General features: G+C 38.9%; 1 protein-coding gene across 1 annotated transcript in view; it reads left to right on the top strand.

Annotated features, from left to right (window-relative positions):
* Positions 1 to 18211, top strand: part of DSG2 (desmoglein 2) — a 48051-nt gene extending 29840 nt beyond the window's left edge. The window contains exons 9-15 of the mRNA XM_061169864.1: positions 1957 to 2222; positions 4600 to 4742; positions 5034 to 5261; positions 9903 to 10130; positions 12066 to 12187; positions 13403 to 13738; positions 15398 to 18211. Coding sequence (XP_061025847.1) covers positions 1957 to 2222; positions 4600 to 4742; positions 5034 to 5261; positions 9903 to 10130; positions 12066 to 12187; positions 13403 to 13738; positions 15398 to 16420 — 2346 coding nt within the window. The 3' untranslated portion in view covers positions 16421 to 18211. The remainder of the gene's footprint in view (positions 1 to 1956; positions 2223 to 4599; positions 4743 to 5033; positions 5262 to 9902; positions 10131 to 12065; positions 12188 to 13402; positions 13739 to 15397) is intronic.
* Positions 18212 to 18944: the final 733 nt, after the last annotated feature.

The following is an 18944-nucleotide window of genomic DNA, read 5'->3' as shown; positions in this document are numbered from 1 at the left end:
ATGAAACATCCTCATGTTTTACACTTAAAATGGGTAAATTTCATTGTAGGTAAATCATACCTCAATAAAGCAGTCTAAAAAAGATACAGGAGAAGAATAGATACTTTAAACTGTAGAAACAGAGATAGGGAATCATCACATGAGAAAAAGCCTCAGCTGTGTTAACAAATAAGTTTAGTATCTTTAATGCTATTGAAGATAGCAAAAATGGGAGTGGTAAAATTTGCGAACAGTTGCAAAAACAGAGGTATATGCCCTCATACATTGCTCTTGATGCTGAAAAATTTTCCATTCCCTTTGGAGCACGATGGCTATTTATTTATTTGTTTATTTATTTTAATTAATTAATTTATTTATTTATTTTTGGCTATGCTGGGTCTTCGCTTCTGTGGGAGGGCCCTCCCCAGTTGGGGCAAGCGGGGGCCACTCTTCATCGTGGTGTGCGGGCCCCTCACTATCGTGGCCCCCCCCTGTTGCGGAGCACAGGCTCCAGACGCGCAGGCTCAGTAGTTGTGGCTCACGGGCCTAGTTGCTCTGCGGCATGTGAGATCCTCCCAGACCAGGGCTCGCACCCGTGTCCCCTGCATTAGCAGGCAGACTCTCAACCACTGCGCCACCAGGGAAGCCCCACGCTGGCTATTTATAACAAACACTATGAAACAGTTTTTATGTCGCCAGTACCTAGCTCATTTTTTTTTTTACCATTGTCTTGTTCTTCCATGGTCTTTGAATACTAATGACATATGGCTGAAAGATTTTATTTCTCATCCGGCATACTTCATACCATCAAAATAAGTGTGTGAAGTGCAAGAGCAACTTAAAAAGACAATAACTTTCACAAGGATTCTACAGTCACAAAGAGTGTATTTTTCTGTAGTCAATTTGTGTTGTGTTATTGTCCCAACGCCACAGTGACCCATATAATAAAGGGGGCAGAAGTTATATATCCGGAACTCTATAGAGAGGAAAACGGATTTCGTAATAAATCATCCAAAAACAAAAGTGAACGTTGCAGTAATTCATGTAAACACATGTAATATATTTAATGATATACTGAAGAAACAGCAAAAATGGTCAGTCAGTACATCTAAATGGTCAGGACCACTAGAAATAAAAAGCAACAGGACCTACATAAACTTTGACTGGGTACTTCCCTCTGTAGCTCAACAATTTGTATAAAAACGTTCAGAGCAGTATTAACTGCAAATAGTCGAAATGCCTAATAACAGAATGGCTAAGTAAATTAAGTGTATCTAAATAGTACAATACTATAGAAATGTTTTAAAAAAGAAAATGGACAAATTGGAACATAAAATATGCATAGAGTGATAAACTGATTATATCAAATGTACTTAATAAATACCACAATTCACAAAGATCAAAGTATTTAGAGGAGGATTAATCTTTTATGGCATTAATAGCAAACCAGATATTAATAGACATTATGCTAAAAAGGAGGGGGTTAGATTCTCTGTTTAAACAAATTTGAAAATCCCTGGGCTTAACAAAGCTAAATAGTTGTTTTTTCTACAGGAGGTCTCGGTTTTATGATATGCCATGGGATAGAGCTGGCAGTGCTGCGGCTACTTATGTAGCCCTTTTCATCAGAACAAACCCCTGGAACACATTTTAAGGAATATTAACTTATATTGGATGTCCATTAACTTTTTTTTTTAAGGAAAAAAAATCACTTCAGATTGCTAAAAATAAAAATGTATACATTTTAAATGATTTTGACCTTAAATAAATTGGGGATGCTTCCTAAACATCCCTAACATTTATGAACATCAAAATTGACAGACTTTTTAATGGCATGGTACCAATATAAGAGTTGGACTACTCAGTACTGCTGTATTTTTCATGTTTTAAATTATTATAATCTGACACTAAAACCACACATGTGTGTTCTAGTTGTTTTCCCTTTTAAAAGCATTCCCTTTGATTTTGCCTTTCTAGGAAGTAGATTATGAAGAAATGAAGAATCTTGACTTCAGTGTTATTGTCACTAACAAAGCAGCTTTTCACAAATCAGTTAAGAATAAATATAAGCCTACATCCATTCCGATCAAAGTCAAAGTGAAAAATGTGAAAGAAGGCATTTATTTTAAAAGCAGCATAATCCGATTTCACACTAGTGAAAGCGTGGAAAAATCAAGCCAAAGCCAAATAATGGGAAAATTTCAAGCTTTTGACAGCGATACTGGACAAGTAACCCGTGTAAAGTAAGAGATAGTTATGAATATTGTTTCATCATTTTAAATGACTTTGAATGCCTATTTTCAAAAATCGTAATGAAATCTTAACACTTCACTCCTTCGAGCCCCACCATTATAATCCCCCAAAGGTCTATAGATTAAATTTCCTAGAGTTGTACATGTCACTGAGAGGCAAAGAGGAGTTTTCCCAGGATCCCCTTCCCTCCACCACCCGAGTATGAGGCAGAGGCTGGGTTGCTCACCTCAAAACAATTCTGGGTAGAGAAGGCTAAAAAGAGAAAGAAAATTTACATCTTAGATCTCAGAGCCATGCCATCAAAATATGACTCTCTACAGAGCTATTATTTATGAAGTTCTACCTAGCTATAGTTATTTGGTTGAATTTAAGAATCCCCAGCTGCCACCCGAGACACAACAGCTTCTATGTTTTCCTGCTGTCGGTGCCAGAGCTGTCGGTTGCTTCACTCTCCTTAGGCCTATGTCCCTGGGTGCCAGCACTCATGAAACATTGTATTTAGATGCGTGGCCAACCATAGCACGAATGGGAATATGGAGGAAGCTCTTCAACAATCTCTTTCCTTTTAGTGAATCTCCTTTTCATGGAATTCATCAGCCAATAGTAGCAAGTGACCTTTTTCCAAAATAATGTTAACAAACAGCTTCCATTGTGTTTTCTGCAATGTCTTGGTGACCCCTTTTTGCCCACCTTAACTTCAGGAACCAGTCCAGCTTCTCTCGAGTTTTATAGTCTAGTTTTTATTTCCATGGCTCTAAACTTAAGAAGGCAGTCCCCACCTAAATCCCTGGAATTGAGAATGAGTGTTCCTTATGATTCCTCACGCTGTCCCCTGAGAGGCTTAGATGTTCTAATTAATTATCCTCCAATAATATTGTGACTCTCTATTGAAACTTCTATTTCCATCTAACTATTTAATTTTGGTTGCTGTTTTCAGTAAAAGTTATGACTGTATCCAAAGATCATATGTTCTTCCTTGAAAAATAATGAACCATGTTTCTTTACTCCTCAAAAGTATTTTATTTTTAGCATACACTTACAGAACTTTAGAATAAGAATGATCTTAAAGATTAATTCAAACCTACTATTTTACAGATAAGGAATGAGAGGCACAGCTAAGTGAAATAATTTTCCAGTATTCACCTAATTTAGAAATGTTGATAAGGACAGCAGAAGAATCACTCTCTTTGTCATAATTTACTCTTTTATTGATTATTCATATGCATCAGTTGTTATGGATATTTGACATGACATGTGAGCTGCTATCATGGTGTCTAGTTTTCACAATAGAAAACAGAAAATCCCTTAAATGAGACCACACAAAACATTCCATTGTGCAATGTGATTCTTATTACTTTAACTTTGTCTTTGTTATAAGCATTATGTGGGAAAACATTGACAGCAGCTAAGTTCAAGCTTTAAAATTCCAGCCATGAAATTCAGAAATATTTGTGAAAATCCAAATGTATCATCATTTACTGGTATAAATATTAAAAGACAGGAAAATTTAGTTCGAGTGTATAATTGAAATTTTTTTAAATAGTCACTATAAACAAATATTGCCATATATTAGCCACTCATTTTTGTATGCCTAAACAGCCACTTAATAGAAAATAAATCATTAATATGATTGGTTGAATCAAATTCTCATATGTTTGGTTTATATTTGTATTTGGATACATTTTAAACTCGATGGTATTAAATTACATATATTTCTGAAAATGCACTATGAATGTTCTCCTTGCCTTCCCAAAGCTGTCTCTTTTTGCACTAATTCTCCTTTGCTTTGAAGGAATAAACCCAGAAATCACCTTATCAGCATTGTTTTCACTTTTAACCATTTCTAACTGAAAGAAGCCTATTGCTCTGAACAATCAACAATATCCCAAAATTTAAAGTACTTCCATTTAAGGCAGTCATTGATTTTTTAAATTGATATTTTTAAATATTGATAATATGCTAATAAATAATAGACTGTAAAACTGCTTTTCTCCACGAGTTCTTGTTGGGTGACTAAGTTATTCTCCAAGGTTAACTCCAAATTTAAGGAAAACTAGATTGAAAGCTGTAAGACAGACTGAAGAGCAACTCGTAAACCTCCCGGGTGAGTAGGCAAGGGCGTTGCCCTTGCACATATGTCTTGGGTATGTTACAGAAATAAGGAAGGGTCCAAAGTAGGTGTGATACACAGTAAACAGAGGGGCTTTTAGGATAGTTTCAAGAAATTTAAAAACATTCCAAACTAATGCCTGGGATAAGAACATATATAATAAAGCAGAAATTAAGCTTAAAAGAGTTGTAGATATTAGTTGTAGATAGTCTCATTTTATCCAGAACTCAAAATTAACTTTGTCTGCTTTCTAACAGATATGCCAAATTTGAAGATATAGACAATTGGATCTCTGTGAATTCTGCCACCTCTGAAATTAGACTTGTAAAAATTCCTGATTATGAATCCAGATATGTCCAAAATGGTACATACACTGCAAAGATTTTGGCTATGACAGAAGGTAAGTTATTAAATAGATATTTTTCTTGGTTATATGCATTTAGATTTTATTTTCCAGCATCAGAGACCTTTGTTTTGATCTTGTAGGAAGGCCAAATGGGTAAACCGTCACATTTCTACTTGTTTAGTGGATTAAAAGATATTACTTGATCTGAATATGAAAACATATCTAAGATAGAAAGCATCCTAATTTGGTTACTACCTTCTCCTTACCAAATTGGCAAGAGAATTCAAACTATGTCCATATGAGCAGTATAACCAGAATATACATTATCTTTTTCTTATTTTTAAGAATATCCTAGAAAAACCATCACTGGCACTATTATTATCATGGTTGAAGACATCAATGACAATTGTCCCACACTGGTCGACCCTGTGCAGACGGTCTGTGATGACGTGCAATACGTGAACGTGACCGCAGAGGACCTGGACGGACCCCAAAACAGCTGGCCTTTCCATTTCTCTGTCATTGACAAACCAGCTGGAATGGCAGAAAGGTGGAATATAGTAAGCCGAGAAAGTAAGCAAAATCACTGGACTATATGTTTAAACATGATAGAAATCTAAAATCCTTATAATACAGGCTTTTTTCTTTGCATGAATTATATTTCCAATACAATTGAGTTTATAAAATGAGGGTCTGAACCTCAGGCATAGTGTCTTTGATCTGCCTAATAATAAATACACTATTTGGAGAGAGTGAAGGAAAATAGATATCTAATATCTTTAAAGTAGCTGGGTATTCTCCAAATCGCTCTTGAAGTAGTTGTCTCGTAAGCTGAGGAATACCTTGCCTTTCTAAGCACAGCAATCAGAGTAGGTGCCTTCTAAAACTCTTGATGTACGGTAACGATGATTCCATTAAAAATAACTCTTACCGAACATATACTATGTGCCAGGCACTCTGCTATCCCTTCATATGCATTATCTTGTTTACTTCTTACCCCATAACATTATTCCCTGATTACAGCTGAGGAAACTTTGGCTTAACTAGAGTTAGATAGCTTGTTTGAAGTCACAAAGCTGGTAAGTGATGGACAAAACATGGAAAGGAGTCTGTCTGTCCCCTTGCCCCCCATGCCAAGAGGACGTGTGCATAGATCCGTATCTTGGGACATACCCCCTTATTGACGTGCTCTATTGGCTTCCTTCAAGGTGGTTTCAAATGTAGAAAAATCTATCCAGAAGACTCTTTTTGTCTTAAACAGGTAGTGCTCGTTTCAGAAAAGTTTTAAATGTAATACCCCAATTTTTCTTAACTTTTAAGTTTATTGTTTTCTTAGGCTTAGCAAATTTTACAGTCATTTTAAGAGGCTTTGAATCATGTTTGGTCCAATTTACAAATTAAACACCTTTAACATTTCAATATATTTATAAATTTAGTATATTTGGCATCCTTTTTATGTATTTCAATGATCTGAATTAACAAATAAAACTTTCTTGTGATTCCTATACTCTAAAGTTCCAGTAAATTTAACTTATAAATACATCAAACCTGAAATCCTCTTCAATGGTCCAATACTGAACAAACCAGTGATATTTCAACCTAAAACCATAAATCTAAATTAGTAACATAATTACACATTTTAAATTGGAGTTACAAAACTGTCACGTTAATAGGGCTAATTGTCCTTAAAATATTACAAGTGTATAAATATAATAACAAATGCAAATAATTTCTTTACAATGCAAAAATATTAAAACTAAGTCTTCAGTTTGTTTAAATATTCCTATACTTAATTCTGAATCTTCTTAGGATTTATGTACTCATTTGCAAAAGATAGTTATATTGTTGGTTAACTCAAGTGGTCTCCCCAGTAAGGGTGACAATCACCATCTTGATTAATTGAGGTTACTTAAGGTCAAGTTTTCAACTAGCATGAGCCCTGGGATGCAGACATCCAGATGATTCTTCTTATGGTAATTAAGTCACAGGCCTCAAGACTCACGACAGGGTTGGTCCCCTGGCTCACATTATCTCATTCTGTACTCACAGAAGTCTGGGACTCCCACCTAGGCTGACTGCTTGATTGGAGTTTGCCTTTCTTTGACTAAGATAGTAAATGTGTTTTGCATTGAACTTGCTGAGATTCCAAGACTTACTTATTTTTATCTAAGAAATGTGATGTTTAGGAAATGCCAGGCATTGGTCTAAGCACTTTACTAATATTAACAACCCTAGAAGTTTGGCATTACCGTCATCAACATTTTCCAGATGAGGAAACAAAGGTGCAGAAAGTTTAACTAACATTCTCAAAGTTACAGCTAGTTGAAGAGCTGGAATTAGTATTTGAACCCAAGCACTCTAGCTGTGGAGTCTCTACTCACTACCTTTATGCTCTGTTGCCTTTCCAGATACACAATGGATTTTCTGTCTAAAGATAAAGATGTTTGAATTTGATGGGCTCTTGAATTTTTTCCCAGCCTTAGAAACATAAAACTCCTTAGGATACACATACATGTTAGAGTGTTATAACAGGAAGTCACTGAGCTTATACTGTATATATCTAGACAATTGAGAGAGATAGGGTTCTGTAACCCAGGCTTTTTTCTCCTTGGCTGTATAATGAGATGATCGACCAACTATCGTGATAATAAATAGCTCCTAACTATTTTATTTATTTGGGAAATGTTTTAAGTACAGAAAAATCCAGAGACTAATAAGGCAGATACCTTTGTACCTCCCACCTAGAATTAAAAGAATATTAACAATTTGTCGCATTTGAGTCAAGCCTTTTTTTTTAACGATCACTGACAAAGTAGAAGTCCCCTTTGTGCCCTTCCTCCCCTTTCCATCTTTCCCCTCAGAGCCAATCATGAATTTAGTTGTATTCTTCCAGGCCATGTTTTCCTATATTTCTTTTAATAAGCTCATATTCCTTAAATGAATGACTAGATGCTTTCCTCACTTCTCCAGAGCTTTGGGGATGATTTAGTAAGTATATTTCTAGCTTTGGAGATCAAATTCCATAAAATATGGACCTTAAAATGAGAAGAGGATGTCTCTTACTTCCAAAAATAAGTAAATAAAACAAAAAAACCTCCCAAACACCTCATTTTTTATCTTTGTATTCATCCATCTTTGCCTTGCAAGTAAATTATTTTTTAATAAATGTTATACATATATCAGAAAAAGTTTTAAGCTATTCTAACTGATCGTTATTTTTACTCATGGGAAAACTGGTCATTATTTTTATTCATGTTGAAAGAAAATTTCTTAAATAATCATCAGTCACATTTTTTAAAAAATAAGATAAAAGGTCATTTGAACAACACTTTCTGTGTAATATTCTTGCCAAAAATGTGTAGCCTGAATCCAATCATGAGGAAACAGTCAGACAAATTCAAACTGTGGAAAATCCTTTAAAATAAGTGGACTTCAAAAAGGTCAAAGTCTTGAAAGGCCAAAAGGAAGTTAGGACTGTTATAGATTATTAATAGAGACTAAGGTGACAGCTAAATGCAGGGCATAATCTTTGATTGGATCCAGGATCATAAAAAAACAAAAAACAAAAGCCAGAGAGAGTAAGAGCAAGAACTGTAAAGGGCGTTTTTACAACAGTTGAAAAGTTTGAATATGGGTTATATATTAAATATATTATTATATCAAGAATGAATTTCTTGAGAGGGTTAATATCCTTTGGTCTTAGAAGATTTATGCTGAAGCACGTCATGAGATCTGCAACTTACCTTGAAATAGTTCAGGGGGAAAATGTGCATGTAGAAAGTATTGTTGTAAAATGTAAACAATTTATGAAGGGTTTATCAATATTCATTGTAATAGTCTTTCAGGTTTTCATATATACAGTGAAATTTGAAAAATTTCAAATATACAGTGTTGGGAACAAAAAGGATGGGACTGGATGAAACAAGATTGGCCCATTGTTGAAAATTATTAAAGCTGGAGATGGGTACCATGGGAGTTAATTATGCTCTTTCCTGGATTACATCTGTTTGAAAATTGCCTTAATAAAGTTCTTTTAAGAAATAGTAAAATATGGGAACTTCCCTGTTGGCCCGGTGGGTAAGACTCCGCACTCCCAATGCAGGGGGCCAGGGTTCAATCCCTAGCCCGGGAACTAGATCCCACATGCCGCAGCTAAGAGCCCGCATGCCGCAACGAAAATCCTGGTGCTGTAACTAAGACCCGGCACAGCCAAAATAAATAAATAAATACATATTAAAAAAAAGAAATAGTAAAATAAAGGTCATTCGATGGAAATGTCATTTAACTCTCCACTTGTTTGTCACTGTATCCCAGTAATGGAAGAGTTCCTAGCATCTGGTAAACCACACACATTTGTTAACATTAGTCATCATAAAAGGAAGGTATGTCCAGATCTGATCCTTTGCTATTCACCTGCATATGTGGACTAATTTCATCAAGCACACAGTGTGAATTCAATAGAGAAGTTATGAAATAATAAAGCTTCTAACTGGAGCTAACAATGATTAGCTATTAAAGAATGTTTCTGTAGACTCACAGATGTAGAGAACAAACTAGTGGTTACCACTGGGGAGAAGGAAGTGGGGAGGAACAAGACAGGGGTAGGGGATTAAGAGGTACAATAAATAAGCTACAAGGATATATTGTACACCACAGGGAATAGAGCCAATATTTTATAATAACTATAAATGGAGTATAACCTTTAAAACTTGTGAATCACTGTGTTGTACACCTCAAACTTATATAATATAATCAACTGTACCTCAATAAATTTTTTTTTAATTAATTAATTTATTTATTTTTGGCTGTGTGGGGTCTTTGTTGCTGCGCACGGGCTTTCTCTAGTTGCGGTGAGTGGGTCTACTCTTCGTTGCGGTGCGTGGGCTTCTCATTGCGGTGGCTTCTCTTGTTTCGGAGCACAGGCTCTAGGCACACTGGCTTCAGTAGTGGTGGCAAGAGGGCTCATTAGTTACGGCTCATGGACTCTAGAGCGCAGGCTCAGTAGTTGTGGCGCATGGGCTTAGTTGATCCGCGGCATGTGGGATCCTCCCAGACCAGGGCTCAAACCCATGTCCCCTGCACTGGCAGGCAGACTCTTAACTCACTGCGCCACTAGGGAAGTCCCTATATCTCAATAAATTTTAAAAAAGAATGTTTCTGTAATTTAATCTTGCCCCTCCTTGGTAATCACTCATTTTTATCTTGTCCTTGCAGGTACCAGCGTGCTACTGCAACAAAAGGAACAAACGCTTGGGAGGAGTGACATTCGCTTGCTGATTGCAGATAGTAAAGGCTTCAGTTGCCCTGAAAAGCAGGTCCTTAAACTCACGGTCTGCAAGTGTGTGGAAGGCGGTGGCTGTGCAGAAATGTGGTGTGACTCCTCCGTTGGCCTCGGGCCTGCAGCAATCGCGATTATAATGTTTGCCCTTCTGCTCTTGCTGCGTAAGTATTTTAAAAGCTACACTTTAGCTCTTTTAGTAATGTTAGTATTTATTTTAAAAGCTACACTTTAGCTCTTTTAGTAATGTTAGTGCCTTTTTAGGGTTTTTTTTTTTTTTAGTATTTTGTTACTACGGTAGTCATTGATTTCTTTTGTTTTTCTATAATCACACTAGAATGCTATTGAGGGTGAGTAGGGAAGCAAGGATTGATCATTGATAAATTCACCAAAAGTTATTGAAGTGCTCTTCAGAATTTTGTTTTATAAGAATGTATCATCTCCTGATTTAAATAACCAAGGTTATTGTACATGCTCTTCAACAACCTTTTAACCTAAACCTTTTTGGTGTCTCCATTTTGATAAGCTCTGCGTGAGAGAGGGATGTCGTCTGTTCTTCCATACCCAGTGCCGCAAACAGCACCTTGTGCATAGAAAGCTGTCAGAAAAGATTTGTTGCATGCATTTAGATTATGGTTACAAGGTTTTTTTACAAACATCTTTTTCCCATCAATCCTTGCTTTTCACATTCATCTTGTCAGAGCTTCACCTCCCCAGACCCTCTGTTTGGCTTGCCCCTTCACCTGCACCAACAGGAGCCAGACCTTCTGAACACTTGTATGTTTCCCAACAGTGACAACCAACCCTGCCCTCCCTGCACGCCCTCCAACGACCTTGGGTTTCCTTTCACTGAAGAACAGAAGACTGCAGCCTGGGGTCGTGTGGAACGAGTCCACTTGACCACTGCTCATGGGCAGAGAACCGCCTCCAAGGCAGCCTCAGTTATTACAGTGTCAGAAGATGAGCTTGTCAAAGCCATTAGTAGATGTTCAATTGAATGCACAGCACTCAACAGTTTATAGTGCACTTTTATACCATCATCTCCATTTAATGGGTAAAAATACAGACATGGTGGTAAATGACTTGTCTCAGCTTACCAAGTTTATAGGTAGGTAGGACTACATCTTTTACCTGGAGATTCCTTGCATTGCCTTCTCATCTCAGATTTCCCAGCACCTAACATGGTGCCTCGCACATGGCAGACACTTGATAAACATTTGTTGAATTACCCCTGGCTGATTTCAGTCTTTTCATTACTCATAGTAACTATAGTGACTATTACATAAAAAGGAGCCTAGGGAGTAGTCAGCTCTTCCTTGGAAGCTGCCACATGGGAGCGTCAATAAAAGCTAATTTGGGGTGGGCTGCTTGCAGATGTAGTTAATTCTTTACTCTGTTGATCAAGGGGCCAGCATTGGCCTTTACTTCCTCCTGGAGGTAGAATAAAATTGAAGGAGGGAGCTCTGAAATTTTATTAACTTCGAGATGAAATGTTATATATATTCTAAGGGTTTTTAATGTGGAATCATTTTAGAAAATAGTACTTAGGTAATTCAGAGGTTAACTGGAACCTCAGTGAGTCATGCCTTCTGCCAAATTCTACTCTAGGGTAAAGTGGTGCAGTATTATAGAAATTCTAATGTTTTAGAATATTTGAATATATTAAAGCTTTTCTACCCTTAGGGACTTTTGATTTCTTTTTTAACACATATATATATTTTAGATGGTGAATTTTCTCATATTAAAAATTAAAGTGGTTTAAAAAAAACCCAAAAATTTAAGCCTTTAAGTTGGTTTTGATGATTTGGATAGTATCAAATCCAGTCTCGGTGTTCCACTTGTTGACCACAGTCTTTGTGATGGTCAAAAACCCTGAATCCGTAAGACTCCCTCATCCTGCCTTTAGGCTTCGGTATAACTCACCCGAAACAGCCTTGGTAACGTTAGATCAGGGGAAGAAAAGAAAAACAGAAAAATAGGGCTGTAAATAAGTGAAGACTGAACTCAGGAAGTGATACGCAAATTCCAAAATTATGCAACATAAATTTGAAAATCTGTCGAGACTAACCTTCTCTGTACTCAATTTTGTTTCTGTCCAGTTGTACCACTTCTACTACTAATGTGCCATTGTGGGAAGGGCGCCAAACGCTTTACCCCCATCCCTGGTACCATAGAGATGCTGCATCCTTGGAACAACGAAGGGGCACCACCTGAAGACAAGGTCAGATAATCAGATGTCAACAGAACATGTCTTCTTTTCTGCTTTAAAGGGGCCTTGGGAAGTGTTTCTAACACCTTAGGTCATGAGAGAGTAAAGTGATTACTACAGATTTCATTCACATGCCTTCGTTAAACACAGGGCTCGAATAACAACTTACTTTGTATTTGTTTCCAGGACAGAGTTGAGGTGGTTTTGCTCTACCCTGACAGGTCCTAAGCTACAGAGAATGTAGAAGAAGCATCAGGTAGTGACACCGAGAATGTAGAACAAAAGTTAAAGAGAGGAAGAGTGTGTAGGGATTTAGGTAGAAATGTTTGTCCCGATATTAAATGGTTGTCTTCCACAGCCAGGTGCTTCTCCATTTCCATTCCACGCGATGCATAGGGCCGGCAGAGGGGCACCCACAACCCCCATGACAGTTGTAAAATGTTGCAAAATCCCCTCCCCTACCTACTTAATAGCCATCTCCCATCATCTCTCTATTGCATCTTCACCCGGGGGTCTCTTCATCATCATCTGCCATAAGCATCCTGCCTAATAAGATATGATTTAGTATCAAGTGTCAGAGAACTCGGAATAACAGTGGCTTAAATATAAACATGGGCTGTCTGGGACCAATGTGATGATTCCTCCACGGCATGGCCCCAGGCTCCTCCTCTCTCCTGTTCCTCCATGGAGGAGTTCACTCTCCTGCTGGCCCCACCCTCCAGACACCAGCTACCATCCCACATTCCAGCCTGCAGATGGAAGAAAAATGAGGAACCACTTTTTAAGAACACGTCCCAGAAGTTGCATGCACCATTTCCACTTGAAATCCCATTAGCCGGAACTTAGTCTAGCAGCAACGGAGGCTGGGAAAGGTAGTCTTTATTTGGGGCAGCCATGTGTCCAGAATATAAAACAAAATAAGTGTTGTAGAACCGTAAAAGAAGGCATCAAACTCTAGAGGAAAGTTGAAATGCCACTGGTGCCAGTAGAGTGAATGGGCTGAGACCATACTTTAAAGTTTTTTGTTTTCTCCTTGGGTTAAAATCAGCTAACAAAACCAGAAGGTAGAGCGGAGATCTTCAGAAGACTCAAACAGAAGTCATTCAAGCAAAGTTTTCCTAATTTGCCTCTGCGGAAATATCTTATTCCCTGCATACGCTCACTTAGCTCAGGTCCTTCTACCAACCCTACTGACCGTCTGTGACTCGGCTGTATTTGCTCTCACAGGCAGTGCTGCCTCTTCTAGGGGCAGACCACAGAGACAGTGCAGCTGTAGGCGGTGGAACAGGAGCTGTGACAACCAAGGATGCTACCGTGAAAGGAAGCAGCTCCGCTTCCTTTATCAAAGGGCAGCATGAGATGTCCGAGGTGGACGGCCGATGGGAAGAACACAGAAGCCTCGTCTCAGGGGGGGCCACCCAGGTTACAGGGACAACAGGAGCCTTGATGACCACGGAAACCCTTAGGACCACGAGAGCCGCAGTGGCTTCTAAAGAAGTGGCCGGAGCTCGAGCAGCTGCGGTGGCAGTGAACGAGGGATTCTTAAGAAGTTATTTCACTGAAGTAAGTGTTGGTTTTTATGTATTGGTGGGGAAAGGGGGGGGACATTTCTATGTGAACGTGATGTTATTAGGGTAATCATTTTCTTGGATCTAAATGGGACATTGTTCCTTTCGTTAAGAGAATGCTTACAGGCAATGAGAAAGGAGAGGTGTGACCCACTGGGTCAGTCAGTCAGCTCAGTTATGTGGTGACAACAAATGACCCCACGATCTTGCTTCTCGCCAGGGCATATTTCCCACATTCATGCTTTTGCCCCTCGATGCAGCTCTGCTCTGCTCCATGTAGTCCGCATTCCAAGATGTGTGCTGAGAGCACAGCTTGTGCCCAGGAAGCTGGCATCCTTGGGGCGCAGGGAACAGAGCAATGCCAAACCTGGCAATAACCCCCAAAGCCACTGCCTTTTCCCACTCACATTTCATTGGCCAAAGCGAGTCACATGACCAGGCTGATGTCAGTGGGTCAGAAAGTGCTGTCCCTCTGCAGGAGCAGACTTGATAGGGATGCGCCGGGTAGGGTGGGAGGGGAGAGACTATGTGACCTAAAAAACACAATCCGTTATGTCCGTTTGTTTTCTTTTGAAGGCAAGTACTTGGTTCACTATTGAGGTGGTTCGTAAAAAATTAGAAGGAAAGTTGCAGGAAAGATGATGGGATGCAGTCAGAAAGCTCATGCCTGGGATTAGGAATTAGAAACTTCTCTTGAGAACAAGGTCATGCCTGGGAATGGGATGGGCAGAGTCAGATTGCTAGGGACCTGAAGGACCCTTGAGAGGAGTGAGGGGATGGGCTTCCATAGAGGCCAGTTTATTTCTGTCCCCTCCCTTCTGCATGGCTGCAAATTACCTGAGTGCTTTCCCACTTTCTGTTCCCTCCCATCCTCCCTTCTTTCATACCATCTGCCCGCCCCCCGGTAGACGGGGGAAATGGTGATTTGGTCAGTGTCAAGGAAGAGCACTTCTCATCCATTTCCTATCTCACTGCCAGGCTCCACTCTGGTGCCCTGTTTTATTTCAGTATCTTTTTCCCTCTCTGCTCTAATCATGCATGAACCAGTCTTGATTATGTATGTGTGCTCAGCTTTTAATTTGGAAATCATTTCAAACTCATCAGAAAATTTGCAAGAATAATAGAAAGTTTGAACTCCTATGTACTCTTTACCCAGATTACCCAAATATTAACATTTTGCCACATTTGCTTTTTGCCTTTTCTCCCTCCCTCCCTCCATCCCTCTGTCACTCTCTCTCTCTCTCACAGACACACCCACACACCTACACACCCACACGCACGTCCTCTTACATTACCACAGTACAGAGATTGAACAGTGACACATTGCATATTTCAGTTTAGCCAGTTATCCCAATAATGTCTTTTATAGCCGCTGTTTTTCCCATCTAGGGTCCTGCTTTCCATTTAGTTGTCATGACACTTCTGTCTCCTTTAACCTGAAACAGTGCCCTCTGCCTTTCTCATCTTTCATGATATTAATATTTTGTTAAGAATACAGGCCAGTCCTGTTGTAGGATGTCCTTCAATTTGTGTTTCTCTGGTGTTTCTTGTCTAACTACAAGACCAAGGTTAAACATTTTGAGCAGGAATCTAGAGTCTTGTTCTTAAAGGAAGTGCGTCACTCATTATATGCCTGTTTTTCTTTCCATTTTAGAAAGCTGCCTCTTATACCGAGGAAGATGACATTCACGCAGCCAAAGATTGCCTTCTGGTTTACTCTCAGGAAGAAACTGACTCTCTCCAGGGTTCCATTGGCTGTTGCAGTTTTATTGAAGGAGAGCTAGATGACAGCTTCTTAGATGACTTAGGACTGAAATTCAAGACACTCGCTGACGTTTGCTTGGGTCAAAAAATAGAGATGGATATGGAAATCGAGCAGAGGCCAAAACCTATGAGAGAAACAGACATGAAGGCAGCTTCACATTCATTCTATGAGCAAACCAGGGTTAATTCCGAGAATACTTATCCCTCTGGTAGCAGCTTTCAAGTTCCAAAACCTTTGCATGAAGCAAACACAGAGAAAGTCACTCAGGAAATAGTCACTGAAAAATCTGTGTCTTCTAGGCAGGCTCAAAAGGTAGCTGCACCACTTTCAGATCCATTGGCTTCTGGTAACGTGATAGTGACAGAAACTTCCTATGCCACGGGCTCCACGGTGCCACTGAGCAGTGCGGTCCTGGACCCCAGACAGTCTGAAGGCCTGATGGTGACAGAGCGGGTCTATGCCCCAGCGTCCCCCTTGAGAGAGCAGCAGTACGCTAGTGACGGTAGCATCATGGTTACCGAGAGAGTCATCCAGCCTCACGGGGGCTCACCTGGCCCCCTGGAGGGCACCCCGCGTCTGCCCGATGCACACTATGTTATGGTGCGGGAAAGAGAGCGCTTCCTCGCCCCCAGCTCCAGTGTGCAGCCCCCTCTGGCCGCGTGCAGTGTAGCCGTAGGACAGAATGTGACAGTGATGGAAAGAGTGCTAACACCAGCTTCCACTCTGCAATCTAATTACCAGATTCCTGCCGAAACCTCTGTAATGGCCAAAAAGACTGTGGTTTCTGGAGCTGGAGTCCCGGGCCCTCTGCCAGACTCGGGCTTCGAGGAGTCTAGTCATTCTAATTATACAATAACCACATCTTCCACCAGGGTCTCCAAGCCTAGCACAGTCCAGCAGTCCTTCTCCTAACCACACACTGCCCCAGAGTTTAGCTAGCAGTGACTCATTTCATGTTTTCAAAGGACCTGGCTTTTCATGAGCCTTACAGATGTAAGAGGCACATATACCTTGGGCTTCAAATTTTTCTCAGTCACTAATATGCAGAGAGCCTCACTGTCTTAGCTTCTAGGAGTGCAATTCAGAAATGCCCCAGGACTTACTGAGGGGGCATGATGATGATGCTGTGACTTAGGTGCCTTTGAGTGACTTATGGCCAAACAATACTCACAAAGCAAGTTAAATAGAGAATAAATCTGGTTTCTAAGAATTTTATCAAATTAACAAAATGTCCAGTTCATGAGCCATCCGATAGAACCCCTCATGAAACTGAGTGGGCCTCTTTGCCTACCATGTTAACATTTAACATTGCTGTTCTGTATTCCATACGTTCCTGCACCTAGAAGATTATCAACAACTTACTTATCCAAAGATACATGCACAGTTTGAGTGACCCGTTTTGCTTGTTTGATTTCCTTAAAACTAGAGGCCCTTCAATCCACATAAGGTTAATTGAATTTTGGAACACTGACATGGTAAGAACACACATTGTGTGTTTCTGTGCACGTAACTGTGTGTGTGTGTGCATGTGACTCTGAGTATGTGTGTGTGCGTGTGTTGTATGACCTCAAAAATAGCATTATACCTTCCCTTTGTCACTCAATAATCATGAAAATATTAAATACTTCAAATTCAGTAGAATAATTCAGGGCGAAATTCATAAATATAAAATCACTTTATTTTTTATAGGAATAATATACTATTAAAAAACTCAGGATACATTATCTTCTAATTTAGTACATCTAAATTAACTATATACACGGTGGTAAGAACCCTTTTCACTGCTATAAATCCTCAGTGCCTACCATGGGTGCCAAATCAATATTTGTAGAATTAAACTGAATCTTAGAAGCTACTCTCTTTTATCTATACTTGCAAAAAATACTGAAAGACCCTATAATTTCTATAATTATGAGTTTGAAATTATGATTTATTCCATATCTCAAAGTCATTGACTAGCTGGTCATGACTTACTACATGGAATATTAAATATTGCATAGCTGACCTGAATTTGTACATCTTGCCTTTCTTTCTGAAAAGTGATGTGGGTGTTTTGGCCAAATAAATAGAGTATTTTTATTGCTCCCTGAAGAAATGATCCACTTCAGGTTTCAAAGTATAAGTGCATATCAGTAATCAATTATATAAATATCCTCCCCAACAAAATAATTTCCATAAACTTTAAAGGCTGTGATTTCATGAATTTTTAATATATTTACTAGGAAAATGAATCTCTAAAAATTCATTTTGTGGCACACTTTTAGAAATGTGTTATGCAAAAGGTTTATACTTTTTTACTCCCACTGATATGTATGAATAAAAGGCAAATATTTTTAGACACCACAAGCCTGTGGCCAAAATGAAGGTCACTGTTCCATGCTATAAATTTTTTATTCTCTACCTACTAATTGTTTTTGCTTTTTTTTTTCATTATAGACTTAGTAGTTATTTTTTGCCAAGTTTGCAACAAGAATATCACTACTGTGTGAAAATGTGAATGTGATCTATGTACTCCAAACAAAACTTGGTCTTAAATTTCCTCCTCAGACAGGCTTAAAAAAACCTAACGTGTCTCCTATATATAAAGTCACCACATTTTCTAAATGATTTTCTTTGTTCCTGAAAGGGTGATTTGTATTAGTTTTTACATTTGTCCTACGGGAGAAACGTTGTATTTGTATGTGTACCATCAAAATATTTAAATAAAAAGGCGACCTTCTCTGCAGCCCTTGGCCCATATCTTCTTATTGCCCCATCTTCTTACTGCCCCAATCTTCCTTTTTTTTTTTCTTGTTAAATAAGGTCTATTTTTTTTTTAATTTTTGAATTTTATTTTATTTATTTTTTTATACAGCAGGTTCTTATTAGTCATCAGTTTTATACTCATCAGTGTATACCTGTCAATCCCAATCTCCCAGTTCATCCCACCATCACCACTACCCCCCTGCTGCTTTCCCCCCTCAGTGTCCATACGTTTGTTCTCTACATCTGTGTCTCAATTTCTGCCCTGCAAACCGGTTCATCTGTACCATTTTTCCAGGTTCCACATATATGTGTTAATATACAATATTTGTTTTTCTCTTTCTGACTTACTTCACTCTGTATGACAGTCTCTAGATCCATCCACGTCTCTACAAATGACCCAATTTTGTTCCTTTTTATGGCTGAGTAATATTCCATTGTATATGTGTACCACATCTTCTTTCTCCATTTGTCTGTCGATGGGCATTTAGGTTGCTTCCATGACCTGGCTATTGTAGTGCTGCAATGAACATTGGGGTGCATGTGTCTTTTTGAATTATGGTTTTCTCTGGGTATATGCCCAGTAGTGGGATTGCTGGGTCATATGGTAATTCTATTTTTAGTTTTTAAAGGAACCTCCATACTGTTCTCCATAGTGGCTGTATCAATTTACATTCCCACCAGCAGTGCAAGA

This window comes from Eubalaena glacialis, chromosome 15 (assembly GCF_028564815.1).
Source record: "Eubalaena glacialis isolate mEubGla1 chromosome 15, mEubGla1.1.hap2.+ XY, whole genome shotgun sequence".
In the NCBI taxonomy this organism is placed as follows: domain Eukaryota; kingdom Metazoa; phylum Chordata; class Mammalia; order Artiodactyla; family Balaenidae; genus Eubalaena; species Eubalaena glacialis.
The sequence above is the reverse complement of the archived record's forward strand: the minus strand, read 5'-3'. Positions and strand labels throughout refer to the sequence as shown.